At 55.7% G+C, this 23,595-nt stretch overlaps 1 protein-coding gene across 7 annotated transcripts in view; it reads right to left on the reverse strand.

Moving 5' to 3' along the window:
* Positions 1-900: 900 nt before the first annotated feature.
* Positions 901-23,595, reverse strand: part of IL4R (interleukin 4 receptor) — a 38,079-nt gene continuing 15,384 nt past the window's right edge. For 5 of the 7 annotated variants that reach the window (XM_070484653.1, XM_014837998.3, XM_014837999.3 and 2 more), the window contains exons 2-10: positions 19,718-19,805; positions 18,035-18,173; positions 16,452-16,603; positions 15,155-15,303; positions 9,938-10,094; positions 7,238-7,337; positions 5,324-5,402; positions 3,887-3,936; positions 901-3,457 (exon numbers count right to left, since the gene is read on the reverse strand). In XM_070484653.1, the coding sequence (XP_070340754.1) occupies positions 1,924-3,457; positions 3,887-3,936; positions 5,324-5,402; positions 7,238-7,337; positions 9,938-10,094; positions 15,155-15,303; positions 16,452-16,603; positions 18,035-18,173; positions 19,718-19,787 (2,430 nt within the window). In that variant the 5' untranslated portion in view covers positions 19,788-19,805 and the 3' untranslated portion in view covers positions 901-1,923. Of the gene's footprint in view, positions 3,458-3,886; positions 3,937-5,323; positions 5,403-7,237; positions 7,338-9,937; positions 10,095-11,810; positions 11,995-15,154; positions 15,304-16,451; positions 16,604-17,813; positions 18,174-19,717; positions 19,806-23,595 lie in introns of all 7 variants that reach the window. The other 2 variants (XM_070484654.1, XM_044746449.2) reach the window with 2 other exon arrangements.

A 23,595-nucleotide genomic window follows, 5' to 3' on the forward strand; every position in this document is an offset into this window, starting at 1 on the left:
TCGCTGTGGGACCTTGGGCAAGGCCCTGTTCCTCTCTAGCACTAAGTTTCCCCATCTGAAAATCGTGTGGAGGGGGTGCCTCCAGGAGCTAATGGGATAGATTTGGGCTCAACACAAAGGAGGCACTTCTAAGAAAGATCAGGCTGCATGTGAGGTAGTGAGCTCCCCATCACTTCTAGTGCATTGTGCAGAATGCTAGAGAAGGAAGAAACCTCCAACGACCATGCCCCTCATTTTCCAAGTGTGGCAGTCAGGGAAGCTACTCAGAGACCAGGGGGATCACAGATATAGGGCCTTCAGGCCCCCTGCCTGCCCGTCTCAGGCCCGCTGTGTCCGGCCATCTGCCACGATACCATGCACGGCTCACCTGCAGAGAGCCTGGGCAATGGACACCTCCTGAGTTCAGCTGCAGGCCTGCCACAAACTAGCTGTGTGACCTTGGCAAAGTGTAGCAGCTGCTGCCGGTGCCGTCTGCATCTCATCGATGTGCCGAAGGCTGCTCAAACATCGACTCCTAGCCTGAGGACTTATTTCCCGGAGCAGCTGGAAGTGCTGGGGAATTAACGCCCTGGAAGCAGCCCACCACCAGACAGACAGGTGCTGGGGGCCAAGCACCCTCGCGCCGCCCCCATCCTGTGCAGGGGCACCTCCAGGCATGCGCTGTGCATGGTTCCTGAGGCTCCCAGTGGGGTGAGGCGTCGCTGCGCACATTCTTTATTGCCTCCCGCCCTCCCGTCCTCACTTCCCCTCTTCCCAAGCCTGGTTTCCTGGGATCACCTGCCGAATCATCTAACTGCACTTGAATCCGTCTTGGGGGGACCCAAATAGAGACAGAAAGTCCCTTAACCTCGTGGGCCCAGGCTCCCTGGGCGGGAGGATCCATGAGTTAACAGAGATGAGGTGTTCACAACACTGCCCGGCAGCGTGTTTATTTAATAAATGGGGGGAAAAAGGAGAGAATCTTTATTCATACAAGACTCCAGACCCCCCCATTCCACCGTCCTCAGCAAACACAAATACCAGGAGATAAAATAATCTTTGAGATACACACAAACAAGCGTTACTCGACCCAAGGTCTGAGCCACGTGCAGGCAAAACGTGCTGGGTCATGGGCCGTGACCCACTCCCTCTGGTCTCTATGGCTGCCAGCAACGGTCTCCATGGGGGCACAAACTGGCCCCAGGGTAGCTGGGCAGGTCCACTCTGGGGATCCCATGCCTAAGAGGAGGCCCAGGCCTACAGTTGTGGGGGGACCTGACAGCAAACTGTCACTACCGGCTAATCACAATTTCTCATGTCCTTCTCTGTGACCCCGACTTGGCTAAGCACCCACCACAGGTGCAATCCTGCCTCTGGTGCCAGCCAGATGAAGCTCTGTTGAAGGAACGGGCCTCTCTAGGCAAATCCTACCCTCCTGGACCCCGACTTCCCGTCAATTTCCTGGGGCCTCCTAAGTCATTCCCCCATGAGCTTGATCAGTTTCTAGGCTCAGCATCCAATCCAGTGAGATGGCGGCAGCTAACCCAGGACTGGGTCAGACTCGGGTAACAGAGAGATTAGGTGGACAAAACAAGCCTTGGGCAGGCGTGACAGGGACAGCATGCTGGAGAAGCTGTGCACCAACGAAGCGGCCAACGGCTCGTTCACAAGCTGAGCTGCCCAGGGACCTCCCGATGCCCGCAGGTGTCTGCCGTGGGCATGGCTGCCCTGCAGGCTCCAATCCCGGATGGGGGGAGCTCGGGCCACGGCTGGGAGCAAGGGGGTCCAGTCTCTGTAGCCCCAGGTTGGACAACCTCACAGCTTCCTACCAGGGTTCTCTGAGTCTTTCAGAAGTCTGCCAGCCTGGCTGCCCCAAAATGTGGGGGGAGGCATTTCGAAGACCCGGTCCTCACCTGTGGACCACAGCAACCAGAGGGCACGCCCCTAGGAAGCGCTCGTGCATGTGGGCCCTGTGGAGAGCATGGCCACCGTGAGAGGGGTCTGGCTCGAGCTCTGAGCATTGCCGGGAGCAGGCTGGAAGAAGAGGGAGGGTTTGCGCTCCTCAGAGAGCCCCAAGGATCCCAGGGAGGCAAGAGAGAGGCCCGCCTCCAGGGGAACCCCACCTGGCGGGGGGTCCAGGGCCCTCACGGGGCTCACTGGGGGCGAGGACCTGTCCCCACAACAGCAGCCACAGCAGGGGCTGGCCACAGTGTGGGCCTCGCCATGCTCCTCCTGGCCGTGACACTGCTTCAGGTGGCCACAAAGGTGGCAGGTGAGGGCCGAGTAGACAATGCCGCTGCCCAGGTCGTCCCTGAGGGAGTCTGTGGCCTGCTGTGCGGAAAGCAGGGGCTTCCGTGGGTCCTCTCCCTTCACCGTCGGCTCTGGGCCAGGGCGCTCTGGGGAGCCGCCTGGCAGGAGGGAGTTCTGAGGGCTGTGAGGTGGCTCCACATCCAGTCCAAAGGTGAACAGGGGGACGGGGACCGGGGCAGGGGCCCCAGGGTCGGGGCTCTCATAGGGCCTGTAGCCCCCCTCCCCGCTGCTGGCCTCAACCCCAGATTGCCCTGGGCAGATGGCACTGCCAGCGAGCAGGCTGGAGAAGGCCTTGTACCCAGCCTCTCCAGAAGGGCCGGAGCCCGCCGCCCCGCCACCCTGCTTCACCGCCTGCACAAACTCCCGGTAGCCGCCAGTGGGGGCCGAGGCGGGGGCTGCGACTGCCCCCTGCTGGAGGACACTCTGGCGGAGCATCTGCTCCCAGGTTTCTGGTTCAGGCTGGAGTGCAGTGGGTGGTTCAGAGGGCTGGGGGGCGGAGTGGATGCTGGGGTCCACTTGGCCCAGGTGTTCGGCCAGCTGTGGGTCTGAGTCAAGCTCTCCAGGACCTCGGGGCTGGCTCAGGGAGTTGCTGAAGCTGCGGTAGGCGGGGTTGTCTGCAACCACAGCAGGCGCCTCTGTGAAAGCCAGGCTGCCTGGGCTCTGGGTCAGAGTGGCCAGAGGATTTGACTCTGGATTGAGAGGCTGCTCCTCACCCTGGGACGCTGCCTCCTGGGGCCCTGCACTTGAGATCCTGGCCCAGGGCATCTGAGCACTTCCTAAAGGGGGAAGAAGGCATGACTCCCCCAAGCCCCCATTCTCAGCCCCGAGGAGGCCCAGGAACAGGCTCTCTGTCAGCCGGGCCGCGACGCCCTCCCTGCCTTCCTGGAAGCCGCTCCCGCTGCTCTCAGGCGACGGGCAGAAGCTCCCTCTATCTTCCTCCACTTCCTCCTCCTCGCTCTCCACCTGGGCCTCACACAGCTCCACACACGGCACCACGCTGATGATCTCTGGCCGGAGGATCGGGTGGTTGACCTCCACAGTGTGCCATGCTGATTTTCCAGGACTCTGGAAAGGCCCATTTCTGACAATCTTGGAGGAATCCTCCTCCTTTTGCAGGCCATGCTCCAGTAAACAGGGCAGGAGCTTGGTAAGACAAGTCTTCCAGCGTCTGCAAAAGCAAGGAAAAGTTTGGTCAGGGTTCAGCTTCCCCACTTAAACAACTCCTATTCGTCCTTCAAAGCCCAGCTTGGAATCACCCTGGACTGATGTCTATCTATTGCAGACGTGCCTCCTGACTTTACAGCCAACAATCTATCAGTCTATCTTTACTACTACATTGGGAACTCCCAAGGGGGTTCAGCTTATGCCTGACCCCCGAGTGAAATGCAGGGGGCTCAGCCAGCAGCCCATCTACCCAGACCACCCGTCCTCTGGCCACCCGTCAAAGCCCAGTGTCACAGGACAAGTGCAGAACATCAAGAACGAGAAGGCAGCCATGGAGGTGGGTGAGTGACTCCACTCTCAGGATGGGGCCCGCGGCTCCAGCTCCATCACCTCCCAAACCCACGTAGGCTATGACCTAAGTTCATGTACGTACGGGCACTTGGCTGGCTCCTGGCCTCGGGACTGCTTCCCCCACAGTGACACCTAAAACACAGAGACAGCCAATGTAACAGTGGAACGGCCTTCCAGCGCAGCCTGGCGTACAGCAACACTCGGGAAGTGTTTGCTACAGAAAGACTGCAAGCCTTGACATTACCAGGTCTGAGGTCCAATCGGGCCACTTCAGCTCTCTGGGCCTCGGTGTCGCGGAAACAAATGAGACTGCCCAAGTACTAGCTTGCTGTGGCCAACGGCAGAAATGACCACAGTACTCTGACGCTCCTGCCACCCCTTCAGTCTGGCCTGGCTGTGTGACTTGCTTTGACCAACAGAACGTGGTGGAAGTGACACTGTGCCAACTGGGCCAGCCAGCTGGAGGATGACAGACATCTCCACCGCCCCAGGTGAGAGTCAGCTAACTGCCAGACCTGTGAGTGAGGCCCCTGGGGACAGGCCCAGCCAAGGTCTGCCCGGCCCAGGCCAGGACCCCTCCACCCGCCACTGCACTGAGCCCAGTCTACCGACCTGCAAAGCAAGAGCTAAATAAACAGTCACTGTCTTAACTCTCTAAATTTCAGGGTGATTTGTCACACAGCAAAGCTAACTGATGCATACACAGTGTCTGCTACGAGCAGGACCCTGTGACATACACCTCACGCGTGCTGTCTCAATGAATCCCAGCGTCAGCCCTGCTGGGTAAACACTCCTCTAACCCACACGGGAAACTGAGGCTGAGAGAAGCGAAGCAAATGTTCCAGACCACACTGGAGGCAAGTGGCAGACCCAGGGTTCAAAGCCAGCATCACCAGACTCCAGCCTGCCACAGGGTCCCTGGAGAATGGAGGACACTCGGCCCGTCTGTTCCGGACAGGGCCTGTTTCCCCTTCCCTCGTTCCTAGAGAGCTCTGGTCCTACTCTGGCAAACCCCGCACGGCCAGCCCTAGCTCAGGGGTGGCCACTTGGCTGTTCTCAAGGTATTGCCACGCCCTCCAGGTCAGATAAGGCATGTGACGCAATTGAGGCCAACGAGAGTGAGGCGAGGTTGGCTGGTGCTTCGGGGCAGTTTCCTGCTCTCAAGAAGAAGACACAGGAAGTCTGGCCCTCTCCCTCTCCTGTTGGCCTCCCGTCCTGGTCCAGGCACCCCTCTACGAGATGAGACGGAGATGACCTGAGGGGTCAACTCCCCCCAAGGGAGGGAAAAAACCAAGACGCCAGCCCCAGAGGAGCCCCAGGCTGAGAGAATAGCCACGGAAGTGGAAGAGGGGGAGGGGAGGCCTCCAGGCATTAAGCTGCTGAGTCAACCGCCCTGAAACCCTCCTGACCCCTCAGGTGCGCTTTCAAATGCCAGAAACGTCCTGAACCTCCTAGACGTTCTGAATCGTGTTTCCTGAAACGTGCATTCCCAAGCACCCTAACCAAGCTGCTCTCCTACCTGAGAATCCTGGAGGACGATAGCCACGAGGGGGCTGTGCGCTGGGTTGGGAATCTGGTCCCACCATTCTTTCTTAATCCTGAAAAAGAAAAGGAAAAGGGGTTGGTCTCCAATCATTGGCCAGTTGATGCTCCTCCCATAAAAATGATCATGGTCGCCAACACTTATTAGGGGTCAGGGACTATGTCGATTGGTCTCTGGATGTCTCATTCTCACCCCATCCTACAGATGAGGGGACTGAGGCTCAGAGAGGGCAGGTGACGGCCGGCAGGCAGAAGACTCAGGGTTGCAATCCAGCTGCCCAGAAAGGAGCCCCTACCATGGCCACCTCTGTCCTCAGTGGGAACAAGGCCCAGGGAATCAGGAGAGGCTCAAGCTGCAGAGAGAATACTGCGTTTCCCCATCAACAACCCCCTCTCTGGGGCAGCCGAGGGGACAGTGCCAGGGAGGGGCCCAGGATGGACTGAGAGGCTGATGGAACCCAGGAGGAAACCGCTTCCGTCTCTCTGCCTGGCTCTGCCTGGAGCCACAGAGTGTCAGCACTGGGAGAGAAGGCTCTCGGGTCACCCCTGGAGGGGCCTCCACCCACTCCACTCAGTCAGCACGCATCTACTGAGCACCTACGATGGACCATTCACTGTGCCAGGCCTCGGGGACACAACAGTGAAGAGACAGACAAAAACCCCTGCCCTCGCAGACCTGACCTTCTAGGAGAGAGAGACGGACAGCAGATACAGAAACGGTTATATGACGTCACTCGTTCACGGCAATAAGAGTCATGAGCAAAAATAAAGAAGGTTAGGGAAAAGAGAGGAATGGAGAATGTGATCCAGGAAGGCCTCTTGGAGAAGGTGACTTCTGAATGGCAACTGAAGGTGGAGGAGGAGCCACGCAATGCCTGGGGAAAGGGCTTTTCAGGCAGGGGCACAGCAAGAGCAAAGGCTTGGAGAGAAGAACCTGCTTGGCGCATTCAAGGAACAGCAAGGATGGACAGGCGAGGGGGAAACCGAGGCTCAGAGAAGGGTCGCTCAGAGGCATCGGTGACAAGATGCAAGAGGGCAACTCGCATTCCCCCACACCTACTGTGTGCCCTGCCAAGGCGGGAGCCTCACCCACGTCAGTCCTCAGCCATTGCTAATCCTCACATGCAGAGCTAGTCCCATTGCAGTCAGGAGGTCTGAGGCTCTGAGGTCCCATGATCCAAGAGCTCGAACTCACTGGAAACAAGGCTCCTTCTACCCCCACCCACTGTGATCCAGGACTCTCAGGACTGACGAAATATGTTCTCCCTGTTACTCTCAGCCTGCAAAGGAGGGTGCCGAGGCTGACAGAGGCCCAGCAGCTTGTCAGTCACACAGCTGCTGAGCTCCAAGGCCAGGATCCGAACCCAGGACTCCTGACTCCATCAGGGCAGGAGTCTAGAATTCCTCTGTCTATAGCCACATGCCCCCAAGTGTCTGGACCGTACCCTGCACACCCAAGGTGATCCATCTCCCTTCCACTAAAGGAAGGTCCTTTCCCAGTCCTTCCCCTGGACAGCTCATCCTCTTAGGGAGGTCACAGCTCAAATATCACCTCCTCAGAGGGGCCTGCCTGGACTCTCGATCCAAATTAGCCCCCCGGAACACAGCTCCCCTTTGCCCTGGTATATCTCCTTGAGCGCCCGGATCAGCATGGAAAACAGTCATGTTATTTGTTGACCTGGCATCTCTGTCTCCCCGTGAGGAGCACGGGGTCCAGGTCAGTCTTGTTCTCAGCTGTTGCCTCAGTGCCTTGTGTGCAGCAGCTGCTCAATACATATTTCTTGCTGAACAAAAGGACCGCAAGCTGACAGAGCAGAGGGAGATCCCCCGCCCACTCCGCACGCAAGAAGGGCTAGCTCGGGGGGCATCCCGTGCCGAACCAAGGACTCACTTGATGATGCTGAAATAGCAGGACAGGCAGATGGCCAGGATGACAACGCAGGAGATGCTGACACCAAGCGGGAGGCGCTGCTCCAAGGGCTGCTCGTAGTCTGCAAGTGGAGGGAGCCGTGAGCCTGCGCTGCGCTGGGTACAGCCTGGGCTCCAATTCCCAGAGCTGGGGACCGAGGCCTCAGGGGAGTGCCTTCCGAGACCCTGCATGGTCTTGCCTCACCCCCTCTTACTCTGCTTCTTGCACACGGAGCCCTCGCCACACTGGCCTTGTTGTCCCCTGTTCTCCCAAAGTTGGTGCCACCTCAGGATCTGGAACTTGCTTCTCCCTCTTTCCTGAAGCATAGAGGTCAAGCGCAGTGACCTTGGAGCTGGACTATCTGAGTTCAAAGCCTGACTGTCATATCCTTGCTAGTGACCCAGGACGAGTCCCTCACCCTCTCTGTACAGCAGGGTTATCTCCTAGGGTTGCTGTGAGGATGACGTGATCTAATAGATACTGCACCCAGAACAGTGCCTGTGCATCTGCAAGCATCTGCTGTTCTCACCTTCGCACAGCTGGCTCCTTCTCCTCATTCGCCTCCCTGTCACCTGCTCCAAGAAGTGTTCCCCAAGCCCCCTCTCCTGCTGCCCCTCCCATCACTCCACCCCCTGACCCTGCTTCATTTCCTCTCCACACTTACTGTCAGCTGGATCTCGAACTCGCTGATTTTTTCGTTTACTTGTTTTACTTTCTGTCTCCTGCCCTGGAAGGTTGGAGGAGGGGTTTTCGTCTGGGTCACTGCTGATTCCCCAGTGTCTGGCCCAGGCCCAGGCACAGAGTAGGAGATCAGTAAATACTTGGAAACGAGTGCATGTCTAGCACACCATATCTGTTCCATGCAGGCTATTTCCCTTCCTTTCCCTGGGTCAAAGGTTGAACCACATCAGTTGGACAAAACTCTCCCCAGCACTCGCTGTGCGGTGCACCGGGCCCTGTGCTGGGCACTGGAGACACAGACACAGCGTAGATCCCACCTGTGGGCTCCCAGCCCAGACGGGAGACAGACGGGTCAAGAGATATCCACGGGACAAAAGAGCAATGTTGAGAGGCACGTGTGGCGGGTCATCGTCACTGCCAACCACCACCATGCCCAGCACTCAGAAGAGTCCTTCTCCCACTGACTGCTCACAACAGCCCCACCTCCTCCCCACTGTTCAGATGACAACTGGGCAGCCGCCCCACCCAGCCATTGCCTCTTCTTCTTGGCAGGCAGCAAGATGCCCACGCCGAGGTTTGGGACACACAGGATTATCCTATTCCCCTCTCCAGACATTCGAGTTCCCAGCTTCCCTTGCAGTTGGGAAGAGGCCATGGGACAGTCCTGGCCAATGAGATGCAAGGGGAAGTCTGCTAGGGAAACTTCCAGAAAGATTTTTACTTCCTGATAAAAGAGAAAGATGCAAGAGGTGCACCCCCTTGTGGGAGTCTTTCATTTCCTTTAGGCCCTAGGGCAAGAGGGTGTGTGCAGCAGCCAACGTGGGACCAGGAGGTGACAAGTCTAAGCATAAAATGCCACCATGCTAAAGGTGACAGAGGCAAAAAGACAAGCCTCTGGGTGACATCACTCAGCTGCTACATAAACCTGGGAAGGTCCGCTTGTAAGACTTCATTTTATGTGACATAACAATATTTTTATTGCAAAAGCCATGTGTGATAGATCTGTAAAGAGTTACTGGGGGGGGGGGTGCAGCTACCAAGTGAGGGACTACATTTCCCAGAATCCCTTGCAGCTACATGTAGCCACGTGACCAATTTCACCAACAGAACCTGAGAGGAAGTGACATGCGTCACTTCTGGGCTGAGGCTTTTAAGAAGCAGGTTTGGTCTCCCTGCTCTCCTTCCCCCTTCTGCTGCCTGGATGCAGATGATGGCAGTGCCCAGAGCAGAAATCTTAACTCGGGGTCCACAGACTTCCAGCAAGGCTGCAGATAGAGTTCAGGGGGCTGGGAAATTGGACGGGAAAGAAATAACATCTTTATTTTCACTAACCTCTGACACCCAGCATTTTCTCCCATTAGGAATGAAGGGAGTAATAGCATCAGTCCCTCAGCCCCCAACAGAAATCACAGCTGTCCTCATATCACATTACAGCTGCAGTATCACGAGAGAGCGAGTGTGCGCATCTACTTTAAAATGACAGCATTTATGACAGCTACCACCAGATCTTGTTTGTAGTGTTAAGAAATAAGAAATATATTTAAAAACATTTTTATAACCACATTTCAATAAAATTAGTTTCCCTTGTAATCCTATGTATTTTATTCTATGTGTTTAAGAATATTATTTTGAGATAGGGGTCCACAGGCTTCACCAGACTGCCAAAGAGGGTCCACGATACAAAAAAATGGAGCCACATGATGGACTGAGCCCCAGCGCCCAAGACTGCAGACAGAGGAAACCACTCAAACCACCAACATTCACGCTGGACCATCATGTGAGCAAGAAATACACTCCCACAGCACTAAGCCAGGGAACTTGTGGGCTTATTTGTTCCTGCAGCCTAGCCTACCTTCCCTGACCACTACATCACGTCAGCTGGTAATTCTGCTACTTGCAGTCAGAGGCATCCTATGAGATGGAAAGCCAGATGCTCAGCCTGGGGAAGTGTCTGGCCAGAGTAAAAATGGGGAGGAGAGTGTCGAACCGACAGATACTCACAGTTATGCCACGTGGCGCTGGGGCTCCACTCACTCCAGGTGCTGTTGTAGTTCTGAGCCCTGGCCTTCACCCGTGCGCTATACGTAGCCCTGGACTTCAGGGTGCTGGCTGCGACGCGGAGGGTGGGGTCCATGTAGGTCACGTTGTAGATTTTGAACTGGGAGAGGAAAGGGAGGCATCAGTGCACCAGCTCTGAAGGAGGCAGTACCAGCTCCTGCCCTGGCTGCTATCCTGAGCTGACCCCGCAGTGTTTAAGAGCCACCAGCCTGGGTACGTGGGTATTCCTTCAGCTCAGGCCTACGGTGCCACCCCCACAACTGTGACCAGTCGAGCAAGATGGGTCAGGGGATCAGACTTCACCCTGGCTCCCCCACTGATTAGCCATGTGACATGACTTGAGCAAGCTGCTCGACCTTCCTGGATTTTGTTTCTCTCACTTGTAAAATGAAGTAAGAGTCCCGACTGTCGCTTTCTGGCTGTGTGACCTTAGGTAAGTGACACAACCTTTTTGCACCTCGATGTCCTCTTCTACAAAATGGCAATAAGAAGAGTGTCTACCTCCCAGAGTGCTCGTGAGGATTAAATGGGCTGATATAGGTAAGCACTTAGGGGGCCTGGCATGCAGGGAGCACGAGCGTCCTTTCTGAAGCACAAATAGGGTCACCACGTCCCTCTCTATCCTTCCTGGTTCTCTGCAGCCTCCACAGTCAAGCCCGAACTCAGTGGCCTAGAGTCTCGGCCCCACCAGCCTAGCCCTGACGGGAGGGGGCTCCCAGGGCCTGCTGTGAGGTGGAGAAGGCAGGAAGAAGATTAGTATGTGTTGTCTGCTGCCTTTTATTTTAAAAAATAAGAGAGAGAGAAGGCATAGACATGGTGGCAGACAGACTCTGAGATGGCCCCCGTGACCCCACCTTCTTTGACCCCCTCTTCTTGAGTGTGGGCGGGCCCTGCAACTTGTTCCTAACCGATGGAATATGGCAAAGGGGACGGGTGCGTAGGGACTACGTGCATGTGATGACATCAGGTAAGACTGTAATTCCAACTTGCTGGGAGACTCTCCCACCCTTGCTGGCCTTGAGGAGGAAGGAACTGAGGGCGGCCTCCTGCCAACGGCCAGCGAGGACCTGAGGCTCTCAGTCCAACAGTCCACAGGAAACTGAATGCTCACAGGAGCTTGACTGTGACCCTTCCCCAACCGAGCCTCACATGAGACTGCAGCCCTGGCCGACTCCTGGATGGCAGCCTTGTGAGACTCTAAGTAGAGGGCCCACCTAAACCGTGCCCAGACTCCTGACCCCCAGAAACTGTGGGACAGTAAACGCGTGCCTCTTAAAGCAGCCACGTTTGTGGTAATATTATTATGCGGCAATAGAAAGGTAACGCAGCGACGCATCAACACAGACGCGTTTGCTTGTAAAGGCATGAACTCTCTGGAAGGAAACGCATGCCTCCAAGCCCTCCACCTGCTCCAGCCTGGCCTTCCTTTCCCTCCCGGCAAGAGACGGGAGCAGTGGTCAACATCTGGGAAGAGAGACTGGATGTTGCGGGTGAGGGAGAAACATATTTCCATTCTAAGTCCTTTCGTAACATTTGAATTTTCACTTCATGTAAGTATTACTTTTATTTTAAAAAAAACTTTAAAAAATAAGAAATGAAGTAAAATCTGCTTAAGATCGATTCTGACAGCAAGTGACTGGCCCGAATCCTCTGCCTGGGCTCCTGTCCCTGCAGAGCCGGTTCCTTTGCAGCCCTCTCTCCTCCTCGGACCCCTGCAGACCCTTCCCAGCTCCTGTCAGCTCTGCTTCTGCTGTGGGTCAGATGCTTGTTTGGGGAAACGGTCTGGTGTCAAGTGAGCGGAGGGGAAGTTTTGTACAATGAGGAAGCGAAGTCCCAACAGGTTGCTGGAGAAGCTGGGGGGCAGCTGGAGCTTCCCACGGGGCTGAGGCTGGGGTGGGCACTGCGGGAGGGCACGCTCGCCCTTCCTGTCTTCCTTTCTTTCCAGATGTGAGTAAGCAGGAAGCAACGGCTGGATCTGGGTCGCCAACGAGTCATACATCCTGGAGTGGAGTAGGGGATTGGGAAATGTTTTACTAAGAAAAAGCAGAGTCAGAGTTTGCCAGGAACTACTTGCGGTTTGTTTGTTTTTTAACAGAAAGGCCAGGTGTCCGGGGGGGGGAAACAGCACAGGCTCTGGAGTTCAGATCCTGTGTTCAGATCCCAGCTCTGGCATTTCCAGCTTTGGGACCCTGGGCGAGCCATTCCTCCCCTCCAACCCTCAGCTTCCTCATCACCAAAATGGAGAGATGAACACCTTTCCACCCGCAGGGCTTTCACAACCACTGGTGATAACACATGCTGTGCCTGGTACACAGGAGGCACACCAGAAATGGTAACTGTTATAACCATGAGCACAGCATTCATGACCCTGAACTTCTCGCCTGATGGTCTCATTTTCTGCTTTGTTACTGCACACACTCCCACATCCCCATAATCCTCAGATATGCCAGGAATTTTCATACCCCCAAGGCTTTGCTTATCTAGTTCCCTCTGCCTGGCCTACCCTTCCCTCTCTAGAAAACTCCTATACATCCTTCAATGCCCAGGCCAAAACTCCACCTCCATTACAGAACCTTGTCTGAAAATCATCCAGGACAATGAGTAGCTCCATCCCCTAGATCCCACAGCAAGTTTCTAATACCTTTTTTTGGAATTGATCTCACCCAGTCTGAGCCACAGCTGATGTCTGCAACACTAGAGCAAACACGGCCAGACACCGCCCAGCACCTGCGCCACTGGGGTCAGGTACTCAAAGCTCAGGGCAGGTAAGCCTCTGTCTCCAGCTCCAGGATTAATCCTCCTTGGTCTAAACCAATCATGGCCACCCCATTCCTTAGCCTGTGATTGGTCAGACAGGAGCACGTGACCAGCTCTGGCCAATGACTAACGAGGGCAATTTAGGCCCAGCTCCGTCTTTGAGAAGGGAGAGATGAGGGAGGGGGTCTCAGTGGCCTCTGCCTCACCAACAAGAGAAGCTGGGCCTGGAATTCTGAGGCCTGGGCCAGGCCTGAGCACCCACACAACCACTGAGCCCTAGCCAGGGCACACCGACCAATTCTCTCCGCTGGCTGGAGTCCAGAGCCAGGTCCTAAACCCAGCTGCGCTCCGGCCAGCCGTCTGTTTCCTCTTCCCCAGAGGCCCCTTTGGGGACCCCCCCCACCAACACATTCTCAGCCCGTCTGGTTTGGGTTGGAGCTGATCCCACCTGCTGCTCTGGAGGTGCCAATCAGAGCACTGTGCCAGGACCCTCTCTGCTGCCCACAGCCTGCGACAGGTTCAGAGATGGGCTCCTGATCCAAGCCAGGCAACTGAGCATCGGCCCCAGGGCTCCTACTGGGAATACCCGGAAAGAAAACGTTTCCCTCCGTGGCTTTGGGATGGAGGCCTGGAGCGGCCAGTGGGCATATCGGCCACTACATGAGGGAATAGCCTGCCTCAAAATGAAGCCGACAGAGAATAAAGCAGGGCCAAGAGATGGAGAGATCCCTGCAACCTGGATCCAGCCATGACAAGCAAACACTCGCCACTTTTCTGGCCCCTACAGGTCGTGCCCTTCTCTTCCCTGCAGCCGAGCCCCTGAACGCGGCCTTGCACAGCCGTGCGCGAGGGAGATTCACTGACAGAGTGGAACCTGCCTCTCTTCCTGGGCATCTGAGCAACCCCGCTCGCCCCACCGCCCCAAGGTGCCGCTGTGCCAGCCTGGCCGCCCCATTCCCACCCCGAACCCCACGTCCCAGCCCAGGGCCCAGGGAACCACCCCCGAGAGATATAAATCAACACCCACCAGCTCCCTGGGAAGCCAAGAGGGGCGCAGGCAGCAGCAGAGGCTGACACGTCTGGGCCTGCTCCCCGGCGGTCGAGGCCAGGCAGCCTGGCACCAGCACCCAGCACAGCTCAGAGCAGGCCCTCAACAATTCTGAGGAGCGAGTGAGCTACAGCCCAGGGCACCAGGGCGAGGCAGACAGGGTTTCCAAGGCTTGTGGCCTTCAGGAGAAAGGACATTCACGACGTCCTCTGTGCCAGGCAGTGGAGCGTGTCGGTGTCACACATTGTGTGCCCTCAATAGCCCTGTGGGGTAGCTACTCATTATCCCCGTGTTACAGCAGAGGAAAGTGAGGCACAGGGAGGTTAAGTGACATGCTCAAGGCCACACAGCGGGTAAGTGGCAGGGCAGATACTGGAACCCAGCTCTGTGGGACACGGGAACCATGGTTTTCTGAGGTCCCCCCAATGGGAAAGTCTGAGGGGAGAACATGGGTGGCAGGAAATGACCTCCATCCCCATCTGTGACTAAAACAGAGGGGACCAAGCCACCCACAGTAGACGGCCCTGCTACGGGGTACATGAGAGCTTGCTGTCAATCAGCGCTCCCTTTTAATACATTGATATGTTCATTTAACAAGGAGCCCACTGCACTGACTGGAAATCAGCGTCAATGATTGGAAAGCAAGTAGTAGGGGCCTCGAGCATCACATGAAAGTAAATACACTGAGAGGACTGGCCCCACGGCCTAGTGGTTAAAGTTTCGTGCGTTCCGTGTCGGCGGCCTCGGTTTGCAGGTTCAGATCCCAGGCACGGACCTACATTACTCAGCCATGCTGTGGTGGTGTCCCACATAGAAAATAGAGGAAGACTGGCACAGACGTTAGCTCAGGGACAATCTGCCTCAGCAGGGAAAAAAAAAGTAAATGCAACGAGAACCAAGAACCAAGCAAGGACATTACATTATGGTTGAATTTGTTTCCTGGGGCAGGCTCTGAGCCTGCAGCCCCTTCTCTCTGTTAAAAATCACTCAGGGTTAGTAAACTCACCAGCTCAGCTGAGACACCTCTCCTGGCCAGGCAGGGTGGGGGGGAGCCCACCTGGAGGGACTGTCTCACTCTGGGACTTGGCAACTTAAGGGGGTGATCAAGGTACCACCTCAAGTCTCAGGGAAACACAGAGGGGTCCAGCCTTCCTTTCAGATGAGGGGCAGGGCCCGGAAATAGCTTCCCTTCTCTGCACACTGGGACTCAGGGCGGAGGGTGGGGAGGCAGTGGCCCCGCACAGAGCCGGGATAGGGGCTCTAGGACCCTAGGTTTGCTGTCTGGCCCAGGGCTGAACCTCTGCTCAGCCGAGTCCCAGGCAAGGCTGGGGAAACCCCATGCAGCGCCCACTCACGTCCGTGGGGTCGTCCTCCTTGGAGATGTTGACCAGGTAGGTAAGCTCAGACCACAGGTGATTCTTCAAAGGGTACGGGTTGCTCCACGTCAGCAGCCACGTGTGGGAGATGGCATGAACCGTGAGGTTTTGCGGGGCCCTGGGTTTCACTGCAGAGAAGTGGTGCCTGGTGAGGGGCTCGTCCGGGCTGCTGGAGGAGGCCCACCAGGCCCGCAGACCCCAGGCCCCTGAGACAGTCAACAAGAGCTCCGTAGTACATTTATGGGTGCCACAGAGATTCAGAGCAGAACAAGAGAGTTACAATCACCATACTGATTCTAATGAATCTAAATAAAGAAAAGCCCCTAGTAAATAACGACATAGCACAGAGATAGGGCCTCAAGTGTGAGGCCAAAGGAGAAGCAGCCAGAGTTCGGGTTCCTTTGGCTTCTGTATTTTGCGTTCCCTGGAGGAAGGTGGTGAGTAACCGCTAAAGTGCCAAGTTGAATTCCAGCAACTTTGTCTCTTTTTAGGCAATCATATCCATAGGACACAGGGATATAATGCACATTAAGTCAACATACACATGTAGAAATTATTTTAATTCACAGGTTCATTCATGGGTTGCTTTAGATAACCCACTGACCACCAGCGGGATGAGCAGGCCCTTCAGGAACTGCTGATGGAGTGGCAAAGACTGTGAGCTCTGTGAGAACACTGCATCTGCTGCTTAGGAGCTGTGTGACCTTAGGTGGGTTACTTGCGTTCTCTGTACTACACTTTATTCACTTGCAAAATGAGAATAGTAACTCTTCTGGAAACTGAGGCTCAGAGAAGTACTGTGACTTGTTCAAGGTCACACAGCAATAAACAGTGTTTTAAACTCTTGTCACTCAACTTCAGCAAGTTCATGGGGAATTCCTGTGGGGCTCTGGGTACCAGGATAAGGTCAGCCTTCCATGGTCCAGACTGTCTGAAGATGCAGCAGCTGACCAGTTGACAGAGGGCAGAAGAGAGTTCCCAGCTCAGTTTTGGATCTGCAGCAGCATGCCTTCCATCGAACACGCTCATCTCGACATCCCAGGCTGGGCACTTAAATTCAGGGGGCTGAAATATCTGAACTGAAGGGGGCCTGATACACTGCTGAGCACGGACCCATTTCAAAGACAGGTGGACTGAGCCCCAGAAGGGAGCAAGAACCCCATCAGGTTTGGGAAAAGGCAGAAGGCTGCTTGGAGCCCCCGACCCTGAATGGAGCCCGCCCCCCGTCCCAGAGCCAGCTGGCTGTGGGCACACAGGCCCTGCCCGCCCTGCTCACCGTGCCGGCTGGGCTTGAAGGAGCTGTTCCACAGCAGCTGGTTCCCAGCCCACAGGTCCAGCTCATAGACGTCCTCACTGACGATGTTGTCCATCAGCATACGGCACATGCACACTTCATCTTCTCTGTTCTCGGGGACACACGTGAGGTTGCTGTAGACACGGGTGCTGCGTTAGGCCGGTCAGGTGACCCACGGGTGTCCCTGGGACCCACCTCAAGGAACCACATGCTCTTCCATCTTCCAGGTCACTCTGCCTTAGAGGATCAGATCTGGAGGCTTGGGAGCAGTGTCCAGGGTGTGCTGGGGACAGCGGACTAGGACTTCCCTGCTGGCCACAGCCCCTTCCACACCCACCATGGCCTTGGACACGCCCCTGGCTGCAGCCACGGTCCCAGGACTTGGCTGGTCCCCGAAAGCCAGTGAAAGGGAAGAAGCTGACGCATTCAAGAGTTGGTGACGATGTACGTGTGTGTCCCAGCATGCCTCTGGGTAGCACAGCCTATCCCAGTGGACAGCAAACTGTGGCACGACCTGCCTGCTGCCTATAGGCACACGCCCTGTGCAGCACAGCATCATCCTAATGCGCCACCAGAAACAGTCAACCCCACGTCTCATGCGCTAGGCCAGGGCTGGCAAACGTCTTCTGTGAAGGGACAGATAGTACATGTTTTGGGTTTTGAGGGCTATACTACATAACTACATAACTCTTCTGATGTAGCACGAAAGCAGCCAACCATAGACAATACATAAACGAATGGGCACGGCTGTGTGCCAATAAAACTTTATTTACAAAAGCAGGCAGTGGGCCGAATGTGGTCCAAGGGCCACAGTTTGTGGATCTCTGGTCTGGGCCAACGTAGCACACACAGAAGCACAGGCCATCCACCCTACTGCATCCCGGAATACCACCTGTGTCAGTGCACCCTATGCTCTGGTGTGCTGTGCACCCCAGGATGCCCCTGTGACTGTGTTCCCTTGTGTCCCTGGATTTGTGCCCAGGATCACCACCTGTAACAGTACCTTGCGTATCACGGATTATCCCAGGGAACCACCTGGAACAAAGTAACCCATGTTCCATGGTCCACCGACCATCACAGTGAGCTCCACTGCTAAGCCTGTACCCCCAAACAATGGTCTAGTCTGACAGCTCTCAATGTGTGGTCTAGGGGGCCACCAGGTCAAACTATTTTCATAATACTAAGACATTACTTAAAATTTCTGTTTTAATTTCTAAGAGGGTAAATATTGATAGAAGCTACCCAGACAAAAGCTTTTGGGGTCCACACTAACTTTAAGTATGCCAAAGAGTCCTGAGACCAAAAAGTCTGAGAACTGCCGGTCTAGTACAGAATTCTACCTACCCACATGCCACACGCCTTGGGGACAGTGTGCTCGGAGCAGTGTGACATGCTCGCTGTCTCTCACACATGCAGCGCCCTCGGGCACCTCGCCCCCGACACGGAGCCCAGGGAGCTGCAGTGACTGCTGCAGCATCATGCCCTCCGGGGCCGCCCAGCCAGGCGAACTCCAGGGCCAAGCCTCGGGGCAGCTTCCCCAGATGCCCAGCTCTGCACAGGCTTACTCAGAGAACTCGTCGTTCAGCTGGTAGGACAGACGGAGCTGGGCACTGCAGTTGGTGGGACGGTCCATCTTCCACTCACAGGTGGAGGCGCTGATGTAGTCGGAGAAGCAGGCGGTGAGATGCAGGACCTTAACGCTCCCTGGGGAGACACAGGAACACTCTGAGCAGCCGGAACCCGACAAGCAAGAGGGCCATGTGCCCCCAGGGCAAGTCGGAGACCAGCTCAGACAGGACCAAGGGGCCCACCGCAAAACCAGGAAACCACAGTCCCAGGCCCAGGCGTGTGCCAGCCCTCATAGAGCTGCAGCAACGACTGTGGCTCCTGGAGCTTCCCAGCCAGCAATAGAGTGATTCCCGAAGCTGAAGAAGTAGCCTGGGGTGCAGGGTCCATCAGCAGGGACGGACTAAAGGCACGTTCATCAGAGGCAAACTCATTTTAACCTGCCCGTGGCCAAATGGAAGGGAAAATGTGTGGCAGTCTAAGGCATGCTCCCCCCAGCCCCCGGGGTCCGCCCCGCGAGGTGCGGTGGGCAAGGCATGCTCTTCACTTGCCCGCTCCTATTCCCCATCCTGCTCTGCGCTCAGGAGGCTCATCCCCATGGTCTTGTCACCCAGGTGCCCCTGTCCTCGGGCTTCCTGTGGGGGCAGCACTGAAGGGCTGGATGAGAGGCTGGGGTCCTTCTTCCAGCTGTTGTGGCAGAGCCGGGACTGGAACCCGCCAGGGTGGACACTGGGTTTGCCAAATTGTCTGAGAGCCACGTTAGCTCTGGACCACCCGGGCCCTCAGCACGGCCGGTCACCATCACCGCCGACATCCATTTGCATCTGTTCCTGGATAAAGGGCCCACTATACCAAGAAGAGTCTTAGATATTTAATAAATATCTTAAACTCACCTCATGTCCACAACTAACTCCTGATTCCCTGGCCCCCAAAACACAGGCTCCTTTGCGTCTCAGAAATGACGCCGCATCCTTGCCGGTGGCTCAGGTCAGAAATCTCGGAGTCCCCCTCGACATCTCTCTCCCACCTCAGTTCCAGTGTTTTCAAGTCTACCTTTCAGATGGATCCGGAAGCCAGTCCTCTCATCTCTGCCTCTCCAAGCCACCTGGCTCACGGTGGCACCTCAGCCCTGGTCTCCCAGCTTCCACCCTTGCGCTTACCACCAGGCGGATCCTCTGCTCAAACCCGCAAGGACCACCACCAAGGTAACGTGGCCGCCCTGTTGCTTCGCTGACTTTGTCTCCCTCCTCCTCCTGCTCCCTGCCTCCACGCCGGGCCCCCGCCATCCCCCCATGCTCCAGGCAGCCTCTTGCCCAGGGCCCCCACTGAGGGCCTCCTCCCCCAGAGAGCTGTGCGGCTCCCCACTTCCTCGAGCCTTTGCTCAACTGTCACTCAATGAGGACTTCCCCGAGAGCGTGTTCGAAACTGCAGTCCTCCCACTCCACCGAGCCTCCCCACCCTCCCTACTCTGTCCTATGGTGTCCTCTCCCATCGCCTTCTAACAGTCTCTAGAATTTACCCATAATTAGGACCATTTGCCACTGGCTATCCCCTCCCACTACAGTGTCATCTCCTCAAGGCCAGGGACTTCCATTTTGTTCACTGACTATCCCAGGAGCCCAGGGCAGAAACGATCAATAAGCGTTTGCTGAATGACTGCAGGAATGAGAGGGGTGACTTACCAGAGCCTGCCGCCCACACCAGGATCAGGCAGCTCACAGGGAGCGTGAGCCCGGGGCAAAGGCACCCCATTGGGAGACCCTACGGCACCTGAGGAGAGAAAGTGAGCCGGTGAGTGGACTCGGGGTGCCTACCACGCCCAGCACCCTGCAGCCTTCAGGGCCCACCTCCTCCAGACACAGCTCCTCCCCGGCCAGAGGCGCGCCCTCCACGCTCCCCAGAGCTGTTTATAACCACGAAACACAGCCTGAATGCATAAAGCCAAGAGCAGAGCCATAGAACACCTGTCCCATGGCCTGCTAAGTCTGAGCACCCCTCAGACTTCTGGAAGTTCATAAGGCACATTTGTGTGTAAAGGTTCTGGTAAGTCCTGCAGTAAAGAAATTTATTTTCTTCATTTAACCCAACGCTTACCAAATTTCTTTCCATACCCAACTTTCATTTTTGTGTGTGTATTTTAAACCCCAATTAATCCCACAAAGGATTTACAATTCCTTGAATTTACAATGGTTTGGAAATGCTAATCTAACTGTCCAGCCTTCAAGAGCCAGTTAAATAAATGGTGGTATACTCATGCAATGAAGTAGCAGGCAGCCACTGAAAATGACGCTGTGGAATGTGTTAGACCTACCACGTGAATGGACCCGATTCTTCACTCCTCTGATAACCATGTAACCGTGCAGTGACCCCCCCCACCACTCTGGGCAGGGCATACTCTCTGCTCCCCCCTTCGTCTCTGGGCTCAACCACATGACTAGCTTCGATCAGCAGAACATCAGCAAAACTGATGCATGCAGAGGCCACCTCTGCATGACCACTGCCTGGAGAACACGCTCGGGCCCACCTGCTGGAGGACGGTGACATGCAACAGTCCCAGCAGTCTCATTCGGCACCAGGCAGCTGCCCGCCACCCCACCCTGTCACGTGAGTGAGCTTCTGCAAGATCAGCAGGCCCAAGATGTGTAGCCCACCTGAGGCTGCCCTCAGATGCATGAGCAAGCCCAACAGGACCAGCCAAGCCCAGGTACACTGGCCCCCAGGCTCGAGCTGAGTAAGTGCCTCCTGCTGTGTGCCCCTGAGGTTCTGTGCTTGCTTGTCACATGGCATTATGTCCCCTGGGTCACGACTCCGCCACCCTGACTTCTAATCCCATAGAGCACCGGTGCCATTCTGCAGTTTATGCAAAGGGAACGTGCGCCGCCTCTACTGCGTGCATGGCGGCCCGTGACTCAGGGCCGAGGGACGAAATCAGGAGGTGCAGCCAGCCAGGAAGAACGACAGTTCACATCCCCCAGATCTCAAGGCCACTCACACATTGGTGTCTATTCTTCCAGGTTTGTTTCCATGAAAATAAGGAGATAGAAGAATTTTATTTACCAAAGCAGCACCCTCTCCATACTAAAACTTAAACTTTAAACTTATTATACAATTAATATCATTCCATGCCACTGAATTTAGATCCAAAGCATCAAATGAGTCGCCCTCCATTGTGTGCCGGCCGTTGGATTTTAGCCGTGATTTATCACTTTCATTACTTTGTTCTCATACACAGCGTGGTCTCCATGCCTGTCCTTGGAGAATCATCCTATACATTTCTCTGATTGTTCCCTTAACTTTAATCACCTGCTCTGTCATTTACTCCTTGTGAATGCTGAGCAAGCTGCTTAACCCTCTGTGCCTCAGTTTCCCAATGTGTAAAGCAGGGCTAACAGCCCCATCTCAGTGGGGCGTCATGAGGATTGAATGAGCTAACACATGTGGAGTCCTCAAACAGCGACCTGAACACAGGGACAGCTCAAGGAAGGCCACCAGTTGTTATCCTGAAGGAAGATGCTCAGAAGCAGGATCCCCCAGGGGCGGGGGGTGTGCACTTCCTCCAACACTCCCGGCGCATGAGGCCCATGGCCTCTAGAAAGCAGTGTCCCGAGGCACACTCCCGGCAAGGCTGAGCGGCGCCCCAGTCCTGCCTGGGTGTCTGCTTTGGGGTCACGTTTGGAAAAGTGGCATCAGCCTCCTCCTGCTACTGAGCATCCGTGTGCTGTCAAGACAGCTCCTCTCCCTTCCAGACTCTGGTTCCTTTGCCTGCAATGCGGAAATGACCCCACGATGGACCCACCAGGTGTGCCGCAGAGGGCGAGAGGCGTGTACCTAAACGCACCTGCCCCGGGTGTGCGGCACGGTAAGGGCCACGCTGGAAGGCTGCGGCCCTGCTGGAAGCTCTCCAGTGACTTCGCCCCACGTGAAGGCCCCACCCAGCCGGGCTCATCTCCCTCTCCACCTGGCCCCGCACCTGTGCATGGAGGCGCCACCACCTGGCCGTCTTCACTTCCTGCAGCTCTCCAAACACCCCGAACTCACTCCCACCTCCACACTGTCCTCTCGCTGTCCTTTTCATTCACATTCCCTCTCTCTCAGTCTGTCTGTCTCTCTCTAATTTATTCATAACGAATAAGTTTCCCCTCAACACGCCAGTGTATGTTTCAGAAAAACAAGAACATTCTCCTCCATAACCATAATACGACCATCAAAATCAGGAAACTAACAGTGATGCACCACGGCCTTGGAACCCACAGACCCTCCTTTCATCTTGCCGATGGCCTCAACGATGCCCTTATAAGTCCAGGATCCAGTCCAGGGCCGTGCGCTGCATCTGATTATCACGCGGACCCGGCGCCCAGGTCTTGGCTTCTAAATACTCTGCACCGAAAGGAGCCAGGGCTCTTGGGGGAAGTGACTCACTCCAGGAGCAGGGAACAAGCCTGAATTCTTCTTGTGCCAGAAAGTAGGCGAGTGATTCAAGAAGGAGGGGCACAGGTCAAAAAAAGCCACAGGAGCCAGGCTGAACAGGTGCCCACTGGCCAAAACAGGCACCGCTGGAGCATCACAATAAATCTTATAGTAACCGATTGTAACCCTCGCACTTAAAACAGGGGTCCAGGTGTCTGCAGTGAAAAAGATCTATAAGCGGGGGGGGAGGGAGCTCTATTCCGCCACAGCAGCCTGTGTCCCCACAAAACTCGTACTAATTATTTAATTAATGAGTCAAAATATTTTCTAATTAACTTTATAATACAGAAACCTGGCAGACACCCCCTTTAAGCAAGTGGTCAAAGTTAACATCGCCAGGAATGGGACAAAACAAGGTCACGAACTTTCTAGAAACAGTGCCCTGAGACCACATCACTTCTCTGTGTTCCTGCCCCAGAGGCACAAATCACCTACGAATGTCAGGCAAACCTAAACTGAGGGGCGGTCTCTAAAGGCACCGGCCTGTCCTCTTCAAGGAGCGCCACGGGGAGAGGGCCGGGGCAGGGCCGTCAGCTGCCTGTCGGGCCGAGAGCCAGGTGCATCCTGTTCAGGGCCAAGTTCCGCGTACCTGCGACGAGGCCTGGCACATCGCATGGGCTCAGTGCGTCTGTCGCATACGGTCATTTTGGACATGATGTGGGCCCCTAACGGGCTCAGCATGGGCTGGAAAGCCCTCCCTAGGAGGAGACTCAGCATCCACTTGAAGCCCCAGGTCACCTTCCTGGCTGAGAGTCCAATGAAGATCAAGGAAGGACAGGTGGGAGTGGGGTTGTGGGTCCACGACGCCGGTTTCTTCGGCAAAGCCCCAGTAACTTTCCCTCTTGCCAGATCACACATGTCTGCAGCATCCTGGGCTCAGAGACTGCAAAGGTGTCACTTTAGCCCCAATTTTGAAGAAAGAGAAACAGAGACGCCAAGATGCGTGTCCAAGGTCACACAGCAGACAGGCTATCGTGGTAAATCCCTCGAAAGGGAGGTAGGGGAGTCAAGCAACCCCTCGGGGTCGACTAAAACATCTCATCTGTGGCAGTCAGGGATGTTGTCTTTGATCTCTTTCGGAGGGCACATCGAC

This window comes from Equus asinus, chromosome 14 (assembly GCF_041296235.1).
Source record: "Equus asinus isolate D_3611 breed Donkey chromosome 14, EquAss-T2T_v2, whole genome shotgun sequence".
Taxonomy (NCBI): Eukaryota; Metazoa; Chordata; class Mammalia; order Perissodactyla; family Equidae; genus Equus; species Equus asinus.